Source organism: Cephus cinctus, unplaced genomic scaffold (genome assembly GCF_000341935.2).
Source record: "Cephus cinctus unplaced genomic scaffold, Ccin1 Ccin1_scaffold0171, whole genome shotgun sequence".
Taxonomy (NCBI): Eukaryota; Metazoa; Arthropoda; class Insecta; order Hymenoptera; family Cephidae; genus Cephus; species Cephus cinctus.
This window is the reverse complement of record NW_014332895.1, coordinates 3,167-16,675: the sequence shown is the minus strand read 5'-3', so window position 1 is coordinate 16,675 and position 13,509 is coordinate 3,167. Positions and strand designations below refer to the sequence as shown.

Genomic DNA, 13,509 nt, shown 5'->3' with positions numbered 1-13,509 from the left:
TTATTGCAGAAATGGACATTTTTTAGGTTATTGTATCGACTCTCCACAAACACCAAATTCCCGAATACAAAGTAGTCTTTTAAGCAGATTCCAGGTATACCTATAACTGATGTGTAAACTTTGAAGTGGGGATAATACATATGGGTAGGAGGGTTAATAGTTACAAGGTACGGGGGTTGAACTCATACGTTTACACAATAGCGACAGCTTCATAATCTACAATAGATTCCCAAGAGAGATAATCCATTAGCGAGTATTGCGCTCGTCAGGTGTTCCAAATACTTTTCAGTGTGACTGTGAACTTGCCTGTAGTACTGTCGTATCTTAACTCACAACGCTTGTTAAACGGAACATTAAAAAATTGGTACAGTTAAGTGGTCTGCTAGTACGGATAATTAGTACTACTAATCAATAAATTGTAGTCAATACAGACAATGCCATTAAATCCCTTCAAGTAAAATAGACTGTACCTTCAGTTAAGTAATGCGATGAACGACATTGGGTGATTTTTGGCAGTTCCTATTTCTTTGTCAAAATATTCAAAATGCCTCAGTGGTTCAAACGTGGATCTAAGGAGCACGTTTCTCAACTTAAGAACGTATCGTCGACGCTACGTTGGGTCCAAGTGTTCTCTTCGATATTTTCTCTGGGCGTCTTTGAATTTCCACATGGAAAACAGAGGCGTTATTTTACTGCTTTGTACATTGCCTTTGCGACGACTGGATATTTTACAAGCATTCTATTTGGAGTTAGTAACGGTTATATTTATAAAGCCCTCGGCATTGGAATAATAGTTTCTGTCTATGTCAATTACATCAACATCGTCATGGCTGCCGTGTGCGTTGTCATATGTTTGTATAAATATTCGGTACGTATATAATGATGAGAATAATAAGTAGAATCAATGTAAGAAATTGTTTTTATTTTATGCTCGTACTGTCCTTATTTTTCCCGTTTCCGTTATCTCCCGAACTAAAGACTGTCAGACTATCTGAAGACGGGCACAGAAGGGAGGCCTATATAACCTTTTGCGGCCCTGCACCGAGATGCGAAATTATATTGAAAAAGACTTTTTTCACTTGTCCCGTAGACTAATACTTTTTCTGAGTACATTTATTTTTTTTTAAGGCTATGAGAACGTCTCAGACGAAGATCGATAATATCGACAAGACACTTCATAGTTTGGGAATTTCCAGAACGTACCGCAAGGAGTTTATGACGAATATAAAGCTAACCATTGCCTTTATAATGATAGATATTATACTGCATGCAGTTACTTCTTATTTATTTCTCTTCAACCTGAATCTATTAGAGGCCGTAGCCGTAGCCTCCTTTTTCAACTATCCCTTTCAGATTAGTCTTGCTTTGGATCTCGTTTTTATAACGAATAACGGGTGAGTTTTCTGACATCACTTTAAAATAAGTACCAGTTGCAGATGCTACGTCTCAGTCCGTTACCGCTGTTCCTCTTCCATTCAGGCTTATATCCACGAGATTGAAGAAGATGAACATTTTTATGGAGGATACGATAAAGACAGTGATGGAGCCAGTGAATACGTGGAAATTTAATAGTCAAACAGACAGTAGAGTCACCAAAATAAAAATAATTAATTCCGATCTGATACGTTTAAAATTTATAAGTTCTGCGGTGCAGGCGATACGGTAAGTTGGGAATTTTATTTTTACGATAGATAGGTCTCGTTGTTGTATCATATTATAATAATGCAGAACAATTATTAATAACTATTAACAAAATACACTTATAACGTAGGCAAGCTCACCAAGAACTATGTGACATCGCACGGGAATTAAACGAACAACTTAGTGTCCAAGTTACCGTCGAGATGGCGGGATGCTTCGGATTGTTTACAGGATTACTTTATAATCTCTACGTGACACTAGTCAGCCACCATGATTCAATAATCGCAAAGGTGAATTCTGTCGTTAGTTTGAGTTTGTGGTCGCTCGTCTATATAGGAAAGGTCTTCTTCATAAATCGATCTTGCGCTATTGCCGTCGTTGAGGTAACCCTTCTTGACTATTTACCGACCATGACTATTCTCTGTTGTTACTAGTATACATACAATTTTGCTTCTTTGTAGGCTAAGAAAATCGGTGAGATTATTCATGAACTTGACAGTCCCATAATAAATGATGAATTACGGAACGAGGTGAGAATGTGACACTGATAGCTCAGTTTCATCATTATCGATCGTTGATTAATCCAGGATCTTAACAGTGTACATATATTTTTGTGTAATACAGGTACATCAATTCGCGCTTCAGATGGTACAGAATCCTTTGATATTCACAGGATGCGGATTCTTCTCTTTGAATTATTCATTTGTACAGTCTGTAAGTATTTTTTCTCTTTTTGCTTCATAACCCATATGCTTCTGTAGTAAGGCACTGAGAGTAGCAACCACTCGGGACCGCAGTTTGCTTGCAGATTCTCTAAACTCCACCTATTATACCCTCACTCTAGGCGCAAGAAACAATAGCTACCGCGAGCTATCGTTAGTGCTAGAAGGTTGGGTTAGGGTATCTCTCTACTTGCTTCTCAAAGCGGAAGTGGGCAGCGACAAACACGTAAGAGTAGGGAGCTTCTGCTTATTGCGGATTCCTACTGTACCTTATTTCTATATCTATAGTGATCGGTTATCAATTATTTAACTTCATTACATGCTAATATTAATTTGACAATGTAATTAATTATTCATGGTTGACAAACAATTTGAGCATGATAATATCAATTCCTATGATATTGATCTTTTACTCGGACTTTGCTGTATTCAGCTGTACACTTATCATCCGTGTGATTCTTGTGCCATCTATGTATATCCATATATATTCTTGTGCCATATATCAATACCATAATGTCACAGACAAGGATCGCGATGTTCCTAATTTTAAAAATTCTGAATGATCATCATTTTTTTAATTATTGTCTAATTACCTAATCTTTTTAATTCCAGTTCGTTGGTTCGGTGACGACATATTTGGTAATATTGATACAAATGAGTAAAATACCATCGAAACCGGATGTGCCGACCGAGCTATCAACGATTTATGAAAATTCAACAGAATGGTGGTAAGAAGATAATTGATACGTTTTCACAGGACGAGATTTAAGCGGGATTCACCAATGACGTGCGCGAAGAAGACAAACGATGAATAAAAAATGCCGGTCGATATTTAACGATTTACAATTTATCATTGTCACTATACAGGGTTATTCAGGCCCAACCAAAAAGCTGAAGTTAGCTTGCCCATTTAATTTCTATGGTAGAACCACCTACGGGCAGTACATTTGTGTAACCCTGAATAATTCTGTATACTGGAATGCGTACGTATTTTTTGATGCCATCATCTATATTAATTATAAATAATTAGTCGTGTCAACTTTTAAAAAAGTGACAGCGCACAAAGTGTACGATATTAGGTCAATTAGTTTAATTGGAGATACGATAAATGCTAAAAGACTAGAAAAGAACAAGGATTAAGAAAAGGAGAGAGTGAGAGAAAGAGATGGCCAATATTTCGTTATGCGTAATAATGTACCTGGAACAGGGAACTTTATAAATTAGGACAGCATGGAGTACGAGAGGGCGCAATGATATAGATCACCTGTACACTTTATCTAATGACAATAGAAAATATATTGAGGTACGTGGCGTGATGTCTGTACGTGTAAAAATAAATTGTAAAAATCGCATAGGGGCTGTTCGTCCTGACGAACTCAGAAGCTCTTGGCAGGTCGTGAAATAGCAGCCATAAAAATGCAAAAGTATCACAATTCTTTTTAAATTTGCATGTTTGTTGCATAAACAAATAAATAAATAAAAATTTGCTGTGTATAAAGACAGTGTAATGCTATAAGTATACGTATTGGATAATCCTACTACAATAATTAAGATAAAACACTGAATAATAACACCTGATTAATTTTTATTATTCACGTAAAAAGCTATGCCGATAATTCCATACGGCGCACAATATATTTAATAATAATAAAGAAGAGCCCTGCGCCGTTACGTGCATTGATATTTTAAAAACGTGTCTGTGTCAATAATAAAAATGGCAAAATTTCAACGAAAAACTTTTCGCGCTGCTTGTCTACCACTACTCACTTGCAGCTGGATAAATGGTTCTGCAATAGTTGAGTATCCAATTGGTCGTCAAAGAATAGGTTTAAGTAACGTGATTGCCTTTTTTAATTTACTCCTTTACGGAATAATTAGCTACTGGAATATCTCTACGAAAATTTCCGTGGTGTCAAATGTCTTAAACATGAGCAAAATGGGCAATCACATCATGGATTTTATAAGCACAGTATTGTGTGTATATTCAGGAATACTCAGCATACGCCACAGAAAGGTAAACGGTGAAATTTGAATACAAGATAGGTCCGACCTACTTATTAAATACTCATTTCGCAGGCACCAGAAAGGTTCATTGCGCGTATTCAGATAATCGACGACACTTTGGAGAAATTTGGAGTTGCTAAAAATTATCACGCTCTCTATATCAGCCATCTCTATAGAATACTTCAAATGTTCATTGTCGTCGAGAGTGTCAATGCTATCAATATTATAGCGCTTCTCAAGAACGATACTTCTTCACAGATATTCACACTAGCTTTAATAATACATCATCTGACTTTGATGATTTATATTTCCGACATGGTTACCAACACGACGATCAAGTTAGTCATATAGATAATTACACTAAGAGTCTTTGAGTGTGTTTCATTAATTACATAATATTAAAGGTTTTCTCCGATATTATTAGATACATCGGTAAGAAGTTCCAGCAACTTAACGATATCCTAGAAGGTTATGCAAACAAGGAATTGTGCGTAACGGAAGCTGAGCGTGGACAGGTATTTGATCGTCGTACGTCATCAAAGATTCATCGTGTCATCAAAGCAGCCAAGTAAGGTTAAGTTAGGTTATGTGACAAGATTGCTTATTAAAATTCATTACCAAAAGTCTCCTTCATTTAAGGGAGACTCATCTGGAGCTCACAAGGATTTCACAAGCAATCATTGACATATATGGCTTTCCAATGCTGTTATCAGTATCGCTATCCTTTCTGGGGATAACATGGATCCTTTATTACATGTCTGCTAAAATATCACAACGTAAAGTTAATTTGAGCGATATTCAATGAAAATCATGATGATCATTCGACCCTGCGCAGAAGCAAGAAAAGAGGAATCAGACGTCATTAATATTATACCCGGGAAAGGTCGCACTATTTTGAACTCCATTTGAAAAGCATCAAAGTTGAAATGTCTCGGACATCCTGCGTGCTTACTCCCGGGTCAAAGCTTATTCCAGATACCTTCGTAGTTGGTTGGATTGTTTTTTGTCGTTGTTATTATTATAATGTATCTTTTTCCTGTTTCTCGTTTATCTGCTATTTCCCTTTCAGGCAAGAAGGACCGACGACGTCATTTACAGACTGGGCGATACATCGCGTGACCATATGATCCGGAAAGAGGTATGCCCTCGTGCTGCGCAATCTGCAAGATAATGATAAGGATTAAACTAAAGATAATTATATCTGACGATTTCTAGGTAAAAGATTTTTTCCTTCAAATTACTCAACATCCTGTCGTCTTTTCGGCATATGGATCCTTCGACTTGGATTACACGTTGATACGAAAGGTAACTATCGTTTTTAATTGTTACACCAATTTTTGAGAACTTTATTAATCTCTGATTAACGTATTACAGATGATTGGTACAGTCACGACGTATCTTGTAATTTTTATACAAGTCGATGACATCAGGCCTACTGACAGCGCGATATCGGTGAAATCATTGAATACATCATTATAAAAGCACTATATAACATACACTGTATCATATCTAATGGCATAAGTACCAAGACTTATATGAAGTAATGTAGCATTTAAAATTATGTACTTATCTGCCACGTGATTGTACTACTAGATCTGTTTATCCATATTGCTATTACTATTGCTATTGCTTAGAGAATGTGTGAAAATAATAAGTTTCTCTTGATTATCGAACGGAGAGTCTCTCTTCACCGTGTAGGGTGCAACGTGCATCAGGTATGTGCCTACCGACCTGCGCACAGGAAATTCCTCGGGTGAATCATAAAAGAGACATAAAAGTTAGTGGAGCACAAGAGAGAGTGTCAGGACTTGAGTTGTTCGTTAGACGTCTAAAGTGCTTGGGAATCATTGTAATTGAAGTGTGTATGACAAGTGGCGATAACGTGGATAAACTATATTTAATTTTTCTAACTGCAGAAATTTCATAAAACTTATAGAAATACGCAATGAACAAATTGGAGATCCATGGTCGATCGGTACAGATCTTTGCATGGATTTTGGGCCTCAGTGACATCGAATATCCGATTGGTCGTCAACGACCAGTTATCAGCTTTTTATATCTCATGTTCCTCATGGGAATTCTTACCTATAATTTAAAGAGTGTTATAGGTCACATAGAGATTAATATATCTGGTTCAACTTTGTCTGAAGAACTAATAAGGCTTCTCTTTATCGTGGGTACTGGAATTTCGTATTACATCTTGGGATCAGTATGGTTATTTAAAAAGGTATGCTATTTATTGCTGAGCAGTCGAATTGCTAATTGACATTGATTATTTTTAAAGGATGAATCGGAGTGTTTACGCCAGCTGAACGAAGTCACTGAATGCATCGCGTCCATCAGCAGTGATACTGATTTTAAAGATATTAAGAGAAATAAAATGATACAGATCATTAGCTGGATTACGTGTGTGTATTACATGGCCCATTTTTTCATAAAATATATTTCAGACTCTGAAAGTTTAAGCTCTTTCAGTAACATCTTTTGCATTAATTACGAGTCATTTCTCATTCTGTATATTAACTTAATGTTCGTCAACTATATTCGGTAATTATACTTATGGAAACGTAGTGACCTACATCAATCATAAAAGATTTGCGTCTGTTTCTGGTATACTAAAGAAAATTTCGCAGGATAATTCAACTGAACTTTGCAAAGATGAATAAAAGGCTCAAGGAACTTACTGCGTTCACTGATTGTTCGTCAAGTATCAGTGTTTATGAAATTATCAAAGATATTTCGTGAGTTGACTGTACTTTGAAAACTTGAAAACGCTACAACTTAATTTTTAATAATATTAATATCTGTGCAATCACGGGGTGTACTTCCGAAAAACGCATACCGCCGACTGTTCCTACCCCACAGCCCCACAGTTCCTAATCTCCGCTGGACACACACACACCCTTTCTGGGGAAAGCTAAAATAGTCTAAATCGGTTGGGAATGCGCGATTACGCACACCGAACGAAAAGACGTTCTTCTTTGATTTTCATATTCAAAATGGCGTTTGCGCCAATTTTCGTTATGATATTCGTGATTAGGAAGTCAAAATACGTTATTATACCAAATTTCAGATTCATCGGCGGTATGCGCTTTTCGGAAGTTTATCCCAATCACGCCTTGGCGATTTGTATAAATAAAGAAATCATTTTCAGGCGCATCAAGCAACTGCATATACGACTTACACGGGTATCGAGATCTTTTAACGATTTTTATGGTATATACACACTTCTGTCAATAACGCTAAGGTTTGGGACAATGACATTTCATTTGTATAATATATACTGTACTCTCTATAATGTTCAATCTGATTCCACGACTCACGTCTACACCGTAATTCAACATTGTCTGTTGATGAGCGTAGATCTATATGTCGTGTTCACTGTGATTGATGCTTGCAGACTGACTGCGATGGAAGTAGGTATTGGCATCTCTTAAAGGTCGTTTATAATAAACATTTATTTGATTTTTCTTTTGATTTTCTTAACAGGCCAATAAAACAGGATACAGAATTTTCGAATTAACTAACAATGGATCAAGCATGGAGATTGACAATGAGGCACGTATATCATGCAAATCATAAGAAATATCTTAACCCAGTAGAAATTTTTTAACGTACGTTCAGGGTCTGTCTATGTAGGTTCCCACTGGGCCAATGCAAGCCTAGCTAGGACTTTGACGGGCTCTCGATATTTATAATGAAATTTCTACTAGGTTATTGATTAAAATAATCTTAGGATTTAAAAATATTCGTACCTGATAAATATTCTTATTCTGCAGATCGAACGATTTTCTGTGCAACTTCTCCAAAATCCCTTAGAATTCACGGCGCATGGTTTCTTTGTTCTGAATCGTGGAATCATATTCAACGTATGAAATTTTATCAAGATTTTCTTAAAGTATCACGTTAACAAGTTTATTCAAATTAATCTTTACTGTCATTGTTTGTAGATAATCCTGATGTTGATTAGTTATCTCATCGTTCTCGTACAACTGTCAACGTGTGAAGTGTGAAGTTAAAATAATCAATGTCGTCACGTATACTATGTATTGTATGAAGTGTGCATTAATAAATCGTTAGTCAAAAGTAGAACAAAAATATATAACGTGTCAATCTTATTGCTTCCCATAAAATTCAAAATTGCATAATCGATTTTTACGGCTTTGTAAAACCAGCCTAGCGTGTCATTAAAAACAGGGATAACTCTCGTGACATACTGATTATGATCGCCAATTATTTTAGAGAACGTAAAGTGCATTTCTAATTATAATTGCAGTAGTTACGTAATTTCCAAGTACCATAAAAATCCTCGTAAACCAAATTGCTAAGAAGAGACACGAAAAATCCATAAAAAATACTTGCCGAGACTTTAGTCGGCAGACGAGCATCGTAGATCACCAGTCTCGAATATCAGATCTTAATAAGTACATATATACACACGCACAAATAAGCTGTCAAATAACGAAGGCTAAAGAAGATGGAAAATCCTGTGCAAAATGTTGCACCATCTGGAAGAAGATCGAGAAGTGAATCAATTGAATCAGTTGAAATCAATTTTAAACGTGTATTCTTACCAACGATAATTGCTGGCTGGATTTTTGGTTTCGGAATCATTGAATGTCCATTGGGTCATCCACGACCTTATATAAGCATTCTGTACGCTTCATTGGTCCATGGTTCATTAATAATTTGGTACTTTCGTGATATGTATTTAAACCTGCTACAAGCATTTGAAGGCAACTTGCACTCCGAATTACTTTCGATCGCCCTTTCTATGCCCTTCATATTGATGTTCTGTATTGCAATATTACATTTGACTAATCAAAAGGTTTGGCATTTTCTTGGATTACTAATGGAGTTTACGTGAAACGGATGAAACAATGAGAACTTTTCTTTTTTTTTCAAGAAAATCGACTCCTGCTTACGTCGTTTTGCGGAAATAAAAATGGAGATAAATCAACTGAAATGCAATGAGAATGACGCTTGAGCTTTGAGATTTCAAAAAAATCAAATCCCAATTCTCATTATTGCATTGTTACTTCTGACTTTTCGAATGATTACAATTTTTTCGCGAGCTCCAAATCCTCTTTTGATTAGAAATATGATTTACATAATAATAGAAGTACTTTATTTCTTGATGACTTCAATAAACGATATTATGTTTATAAATTACGTCACGTAAGTGGAATACACGCATATGAAACTCTTATAAGTCAACCAATGAAAAATCATTTAATTTCATTCACTTAAAATTCTTGATAGTTTCGTCAAATGGGAATTCGTAGCATTAAATGAAAAAATGACCGAGCTGTTCTCATCACTAGAAGAAAAGCTGTCAATGGAAAATTCGAATGATTCTCTCGAGGAGAGTGCCCAGGATTATTGTGGCTTGATCAAAACGACAAGGTAATTAAATAATTAATAATTAAATAGCTTATCTAGCTTACTTTTTTTTTTAAATTATTACTCAGAATCTTAAGTATTTAATTTCTCATAATAAATTCTTTTTCAATTGAACCAGGCGACTGCATCTTCATCTGGTTAAATTATCACGACGTGTGAACAATGCTTATGGAATTCAGATTCTTTTATTATTGATAGTTTTATCCACGTCACTCGTTTTTACTCTATACAAAATCTACATTATTGTCAAAGGATTGATAAACGGCGATGAATTTATAGTAGAATCAATTTGTAATGTCATATGGGTCGCGTTTATAGGAGGTAAAATTTTCGCCATCAATTTGACCTGCGCGCGCACGTCCGACGAGGTAAACTGTCACACGTTAGTGTCTATGGAGATTATTAATTATCACGGAAAAACTTCTCTGCAGGCTCATGAAATTAGATACGTCATCATGAAATTCAACATTGAAGCGATAGATAAGAGGATGGAATTAGAGGTGAGCATCCTTCTTAAAAAAATTTGATTATAATCAATAGAAATTGACAGACATCAGATTCACTTACAATCTTATTCAATTGAGGCAATCGGAGGTATTTGCAAAATGATTCGAAATGAATAGGTAATCGTGTCGAGTATGAATTTATTGGTGATTACCCCATAAACAATAAATTGTTTAAATCGAAATCAATATAAATCTCATTGATTCTCAGTAGTAAATATCTATGAGATTTGATAAGAAATTTCCAATGCATAAATCTGATTCCTAGTGACTAATTATTTTCAGTCAGTTTTAATATATTTTTTTAAGTACGGTATATATGTTTTCCTTAGTAGTCTTGTCACTCACGCTATTTCATTGGATTACTAGAATAATTTTTAATAAACTCACGAATATTATAGACGCGATTGTTCACACTGCAGCTCCTGCAGAATCCCGTGACCTTCACCGCTGACGGTTTTTTTTATCTTGGACATTCATGTATTCTATTGGTAATTAAAACGAACACTAGAATTACCTTATTGAATATTTATGTTACATATTAATTATTAGTATTATGGAACGATAACAATTCTCATACCTGTTCTTAGGTGGTTGGCATCGTTATTGCGTATGTGTCTTTTCTCATAGAAACCGACAGTACGGTTATTGACTTTGATACATTAATGACAATATTTATCAACGGTACCAATTATAGTAATTGAGGTAAGAAAAATTCTGTAGTATGCACACAGTACCGTGTGCATTAATGCTTGAATTAAGATAAACCCTGTAATGATATAATATATTATATATAATATTATAATACTATACAACATATTGTACAACAGTATTCTATTTAGTGCTTCGAGTTCTTATGACTCCGATGCATGTATGCGTGAATAAAGGAACAGTGCAATAATTAATTTTTTAAATATATTAATAATCCTTGCTGCTTAATTAATTAATCCAACAGATATGTCCCATTGTGCAAAACAATAAATAATATTTGAAAAATGCTTCTTTCTGTTCCAGATGATTTTCTTTTAAAACCTTAACCTTATTGATTAGTATAGCATAAGGGATACCTGGGACGTACTTAATCATGCTTCGAGTCAAACGCGTCGCGTCATTCAACGAGTTCGGTTGGTCCGTCACGAAGTTGTTCATACGTGACGTCCTTTAATTGCTGTATCAAGTTATCTAAGCTTGACAAAACCATTCAGAGTGCGTTGTACAACAATTTCGGTGGCAGTGGCGATTTAAAAATGACGACGAAACAGTTGGTCCAAATAAATGCAATGGCACGTTGGATAACAGGTTTAGGATTGTTCGAGTATCCTCTTAATCGTCCACAATTACTCTTACGCATCTTCTATGCATCATGTGTTATCTCGTTGTATTTGTATGGCTGTGTTAAATATTTACAAATATTTTTCATGACTGTTAACATGGCGAATATAACACTGGGACAGGGTATCTACGTAGTGATATCATGCATTCAAATGGCGTGTTGTCTCTTCGTTCTCGTTAATACGTGGTATCGTACGAAGGTTGGAAAATAGATGAAAAAATAGCATTTCCGAAATTTGGTTTGATATCATTTTTTTTTTTCATTTTGCTAGATGTATTACTTCTGGTACAAGCAAGCGGACGAAATCAAGATCACGATGAATTCAATTGGTTGCAGAGCAACTGACAAATCCTTGATGAGATTTCAATTTATTTTTAATATATTCATATTTGTTTATGTGATGCTGCCAAGTTATCGTACCTATCAGAAATTATATTATTTGCCATTGAACCTTTGTGCGCCTATTATGTATTGCCATTTCTATACAGTTCTCGTAACTTTACTTGTCAATGCAGAGTTCAGTTACAGTGTCAGGTACGTCAATACTTACCAATGATGTTTCATGTGAACGATTATCCTGTGAATGATTTTGACTTCGTCATCAGGTATATGACTTCGTTGTTTGGCGAACTGAATAGAAAACTTACGGACATGTTGCCACTCAGGGAAAATCAAGAAGTCAGAGTCGAGCTGGACGTTAGCACGGAACGTCATCATCTAAAAGTGTTTAAAACCATTCGGTAACCTTGGAAATAAAATATCTTGATGTAATCACGATAGTCAAATTAATTTTTATAACGATTACTTTCGTATTTACATTTATTTTTAACTAACCTAAAGACGAATGCATCTGGAACTTGTGAGATCATCGCTCTACCTTAATGATTTGTACGCACTGCAAAATCTCGTGATGACGACGACTTCAATTATAATGGCAACGCTCTTTCTTAATGAAATCTACAACCTGGAGATAAATAAAATTAGTGAAATATATATCACAAGTATAACGAAACTGTTTTTGTGCTTGCCGAACATCGTCATTGTTAATTTATCCTGTACTCGAACAACAGAGGAGGTATGTTTTTCATGAGATTTCATTAATTTTACATTATGATTACAATGATAGGTCATCGCGACGAATAATTTCAGGCTCATCGAACCGGAAGTATCATTAACAAATTGTACTTGTCAATCAGCAACGAGAAATTTCATTCAAAGTTAAGAGACCTTTTAATAATTCCATTTCAATATTTTCTTTTTATATTTATTATGACGTCATGAAAATTTTTAAAAGCAAAAACATAACCTGTATACAATTTACAGATACGACAGTTCACTCTGCAACTCATAGACAACAGATTGTTGTTCAAGGTCTGCGGATTGTTTAATCTAGGTCGAAGATTATTTACTATGGTATGGACGAAACGTGCCAATTAACGATCATCACATATTTTTAATTGTATTTACTTCGTAGATCGTCAACAGCATCATTACGTATTTGGTTATCCTAATACAAGTCACGTACCAACGAAGTACCGATACAGTCAACGCTGGACCAACGATGCCACCATCAGATACACCAGAGTAAATGACGGTGCATAGTAATTATGTAGTAATTAATAGAAAAATAATTATGAGACCATATTAAAATTAGTATATCATAGGTGTGATTAGATAGTCACTAAGCATTAATAGGTTAATTCAAGTACAGTAAGTAGTCAGTACAGGGCCGGTTCTGGATACAGATTTCTGCACCGACATAATACCGACACTCTAAAACCTTCGAAGGTGGGTGTCCGTGCTAAGTTGCCGTCGTGAGCTCTACGATTTCTGGAAGTGACGTCATCAGGACTCCTCGATTCCAAGAAGTTTTGTTCGATTCCGGGAATTTTGCTTCACATTC

At 35.3% G+C, this 13,509-nt stretch overlaps 5 protein-coding genes across 6 annotated transcripts; all 5 read left to right on the top strand.

Moving 5' to 3' along the window:
* The first annotated feature begins 1,170 nt into the window (after positions 1-1,170).
* Positions 1,171-4,394, top strand: LOC112493883 (putative gustatory receptor 28b). Its single transcript, XM_025081737.1, has 6 exons — positions 1,171-1,394; positions 1,480-1,662; positions 1,772-2,024; positions 2,103-2,171; positions 2,266-2,355; positions 2,976-4,394. The coding sequence occupies exons 1-6, from the start codon at positions 1,216-1,218 to the stop codon at positions 3,093-3,095; spliced, it is 894 nt and encodes a 297-aa protein (XP_024937505.1). The 5' UTR covers positions 1,171-1,215; the 3' UTR covers positions 3,096-4,394.
* LOC112493889 lies at positions 4,291-5,846 on the top strand. Its single transcript, XM_025081748.1, has 6 exons — positions 4,291-4,377; positions 4,440-4,705; positions 4,792-4,882; positions 5,437-5,505; positions 5,583-5,672; positions 5,742-5,846. Exons 1-6 carry the CDS (start codon positions 4,291-4,293, stop codon positions 5,844-5,846), a joined length of 708 nt encoding a protein of 235 aa, XP_024937516.1.
* An 83-nt stretch (positions 5,847-5,929) lies between these two features.
* Positions 5,930-8,454, top strand: LOC107264448 (gustatory receptor 68a). 2 transcript variants are annotated; one of them, XM_015732688.2, is made up of 9 exons: positions 5,930-6,225; positions 6,304-6,594; positions 6,652-6,914; positions 7,001-7,108; positions 7,522-7,583; positions 7,731-7,783; positions 7,857-7,925; positions 8,147-8,236; positions 8,318-8,454. In XM_015732688.2, the coding sequence occupies exons 1-9, from the start codon at positions 6,085-6,087 to the stop codon at positions 8,378-8,380; spliced, it is 1,140 nt and encodes a 379-aa protein (XP_015588174.1). In that variant the 5' UTR covers positions 5,930-6,084; the 3' UTR covers positions 8,381-8,454. The 2 variants fall into 2 exon arrangements, with proteins under 2 accessions (XP_015588174.1, XP_015588173.1); XM_015732687.2 differs by having other exon boundaries at positions 7,522-7,783.
* Positions 8,455-9,638: 1,184 nt separating this feature from the next.
* LOC112493887 lies at positions 9,639-11,951 on the top strand. The gene is made up of 3 exons (XM_025081747.1): positions 9,639-9,773; positions 9,889-10,091; positions 11,878-11,951. Exons 1-3 carry the CDS (start codon positions 9,667-9,669, stop codon positions 11,949-11,951), a joined length of 384 nt encoding a protein of 127 aa, XP_024937515.1. The 5' UTR covers positions 9,639-9,666.
* A 112-nt stretch (positions 11,952-12,063) lies between these two features.
* Positions 12,064-13,219, top strand: LOC112493884. Its single transcript, XM_025081738.1, has 6 exons — positions 12,064-12,140; positions 12,212-12,346; positions 12,447-12,681; positions 12,756-12,824; positions 12,930-13,019; positions 13,081-13,219. Exons 1-6 carry the CDS (start codon positions 12,073-12,075, stop codon positions 13,192-13,194), a joined length of 711 nt encoding a protein of 236 aa, XP_024937506.1. The 5' UTR covers positions 12,064-12,072; the 3' UTR covers positions 13,195-13,219.
* Positions 13,220-13,509: the final 290 nt, after the last annotated feature.

Coding starts and splice junctions, on each gene's coding strand:
- LOC112493883 (XM_025081737.1), top strand. CDS start 1,216: ATGACGAATATAAAGCTAACCATTGCCTTTATAATGATAGATATTATA. Junction 1,395..1,479: donor GTTTTTATAACGAATAACGG/GTGAGTTTTCTG, acceptor TCTTCCATTCAG/GCTTATATCCACGAGATTGA. Junction 2,356..2,975: donor ATTATTCATTTGTACAGTCT/GTAAGTATTTTT, acceptor TTTTAATTCCAG/TTCGTTGGTTCGGTGACGAC.
- LOC112493889 (XM_025081748.1), top strand. CDS start 4,291: ATGAGCAAAATGGGCAATCACATCATGGATTTTATAAGCACAGTATTG. Junction 4,883..5,436: donor CGGAAGCTGAGCGTGGACAG/GTATTTGATCGT, acceptor TTTCCCTTTCAG/GCAAGAAGGACCGACGACGT. Junction 5,673..5,741: donor ATTACACGTTGATACGAAAG/GTAACTATCGTT, acceptor AACGTATTACAG/ATGATTGGTACAGTCACGAC.
- LOC107264448 (XM_015732687.2), top strand. CDS start 6,085: ATGTGCCTACCGACCTGCGCACAGGAAATTCCTCGGGTGAATCATAAA. Junction 6,226..6,303: donor TGGGAATCATTGTAATTGAA/GTGTGTATGACA, acceptor TAAAACTTATAG/AAATACGCAATGAACAAATT. Junction 7,784..7,856: donor GCAGACTGACTGCGATGGAA/GTAGGTATTGGC, acceptor TTTTCTTAACAG/GCCAATAAAACAGGATACAG.
- LOC112493887 (XM_025081747.1), top strand. CDS start 9,667: ATGACCGAGCTGTTCTCATCACTAGAAGAAAAGCTGTCAATGGAAAAT. Junction 9,774..9,888: donor GGCTTGATCAAAACGACAAG/GTAATTAAATAA, acceptor CAATTGAACCAG/GCGACTGCATCTTCATCTGG. Junction 10,092..11,877: donor ATGGGTCGCGTTTATAGGAG/GTAAAATTTTCG, acceptor TCATTTTGCTAG/ATGTATTACTTCTGGTACAA.
- LOC112493884 (XM_025081738.1), top strand. CDS start 12,073: ATGTATTGCCATTTCTATACAGTTCTCGTAACTTTACTTGTCAATGCA. Junction 12,347..12,446: donor AAAGTGTTTAAAACCATTCG/GTAACCTTGGAA, acceptor ACTAACCTAAAG/ACGAATGCATCTGGAACTTG. Junction 13,020..13,080: donor GTCGAAGATTATTTACTATG/GTATGGACGAAA, acceptor TTTACTTCGTAG/ATCGTCAACAGCATCATTAC.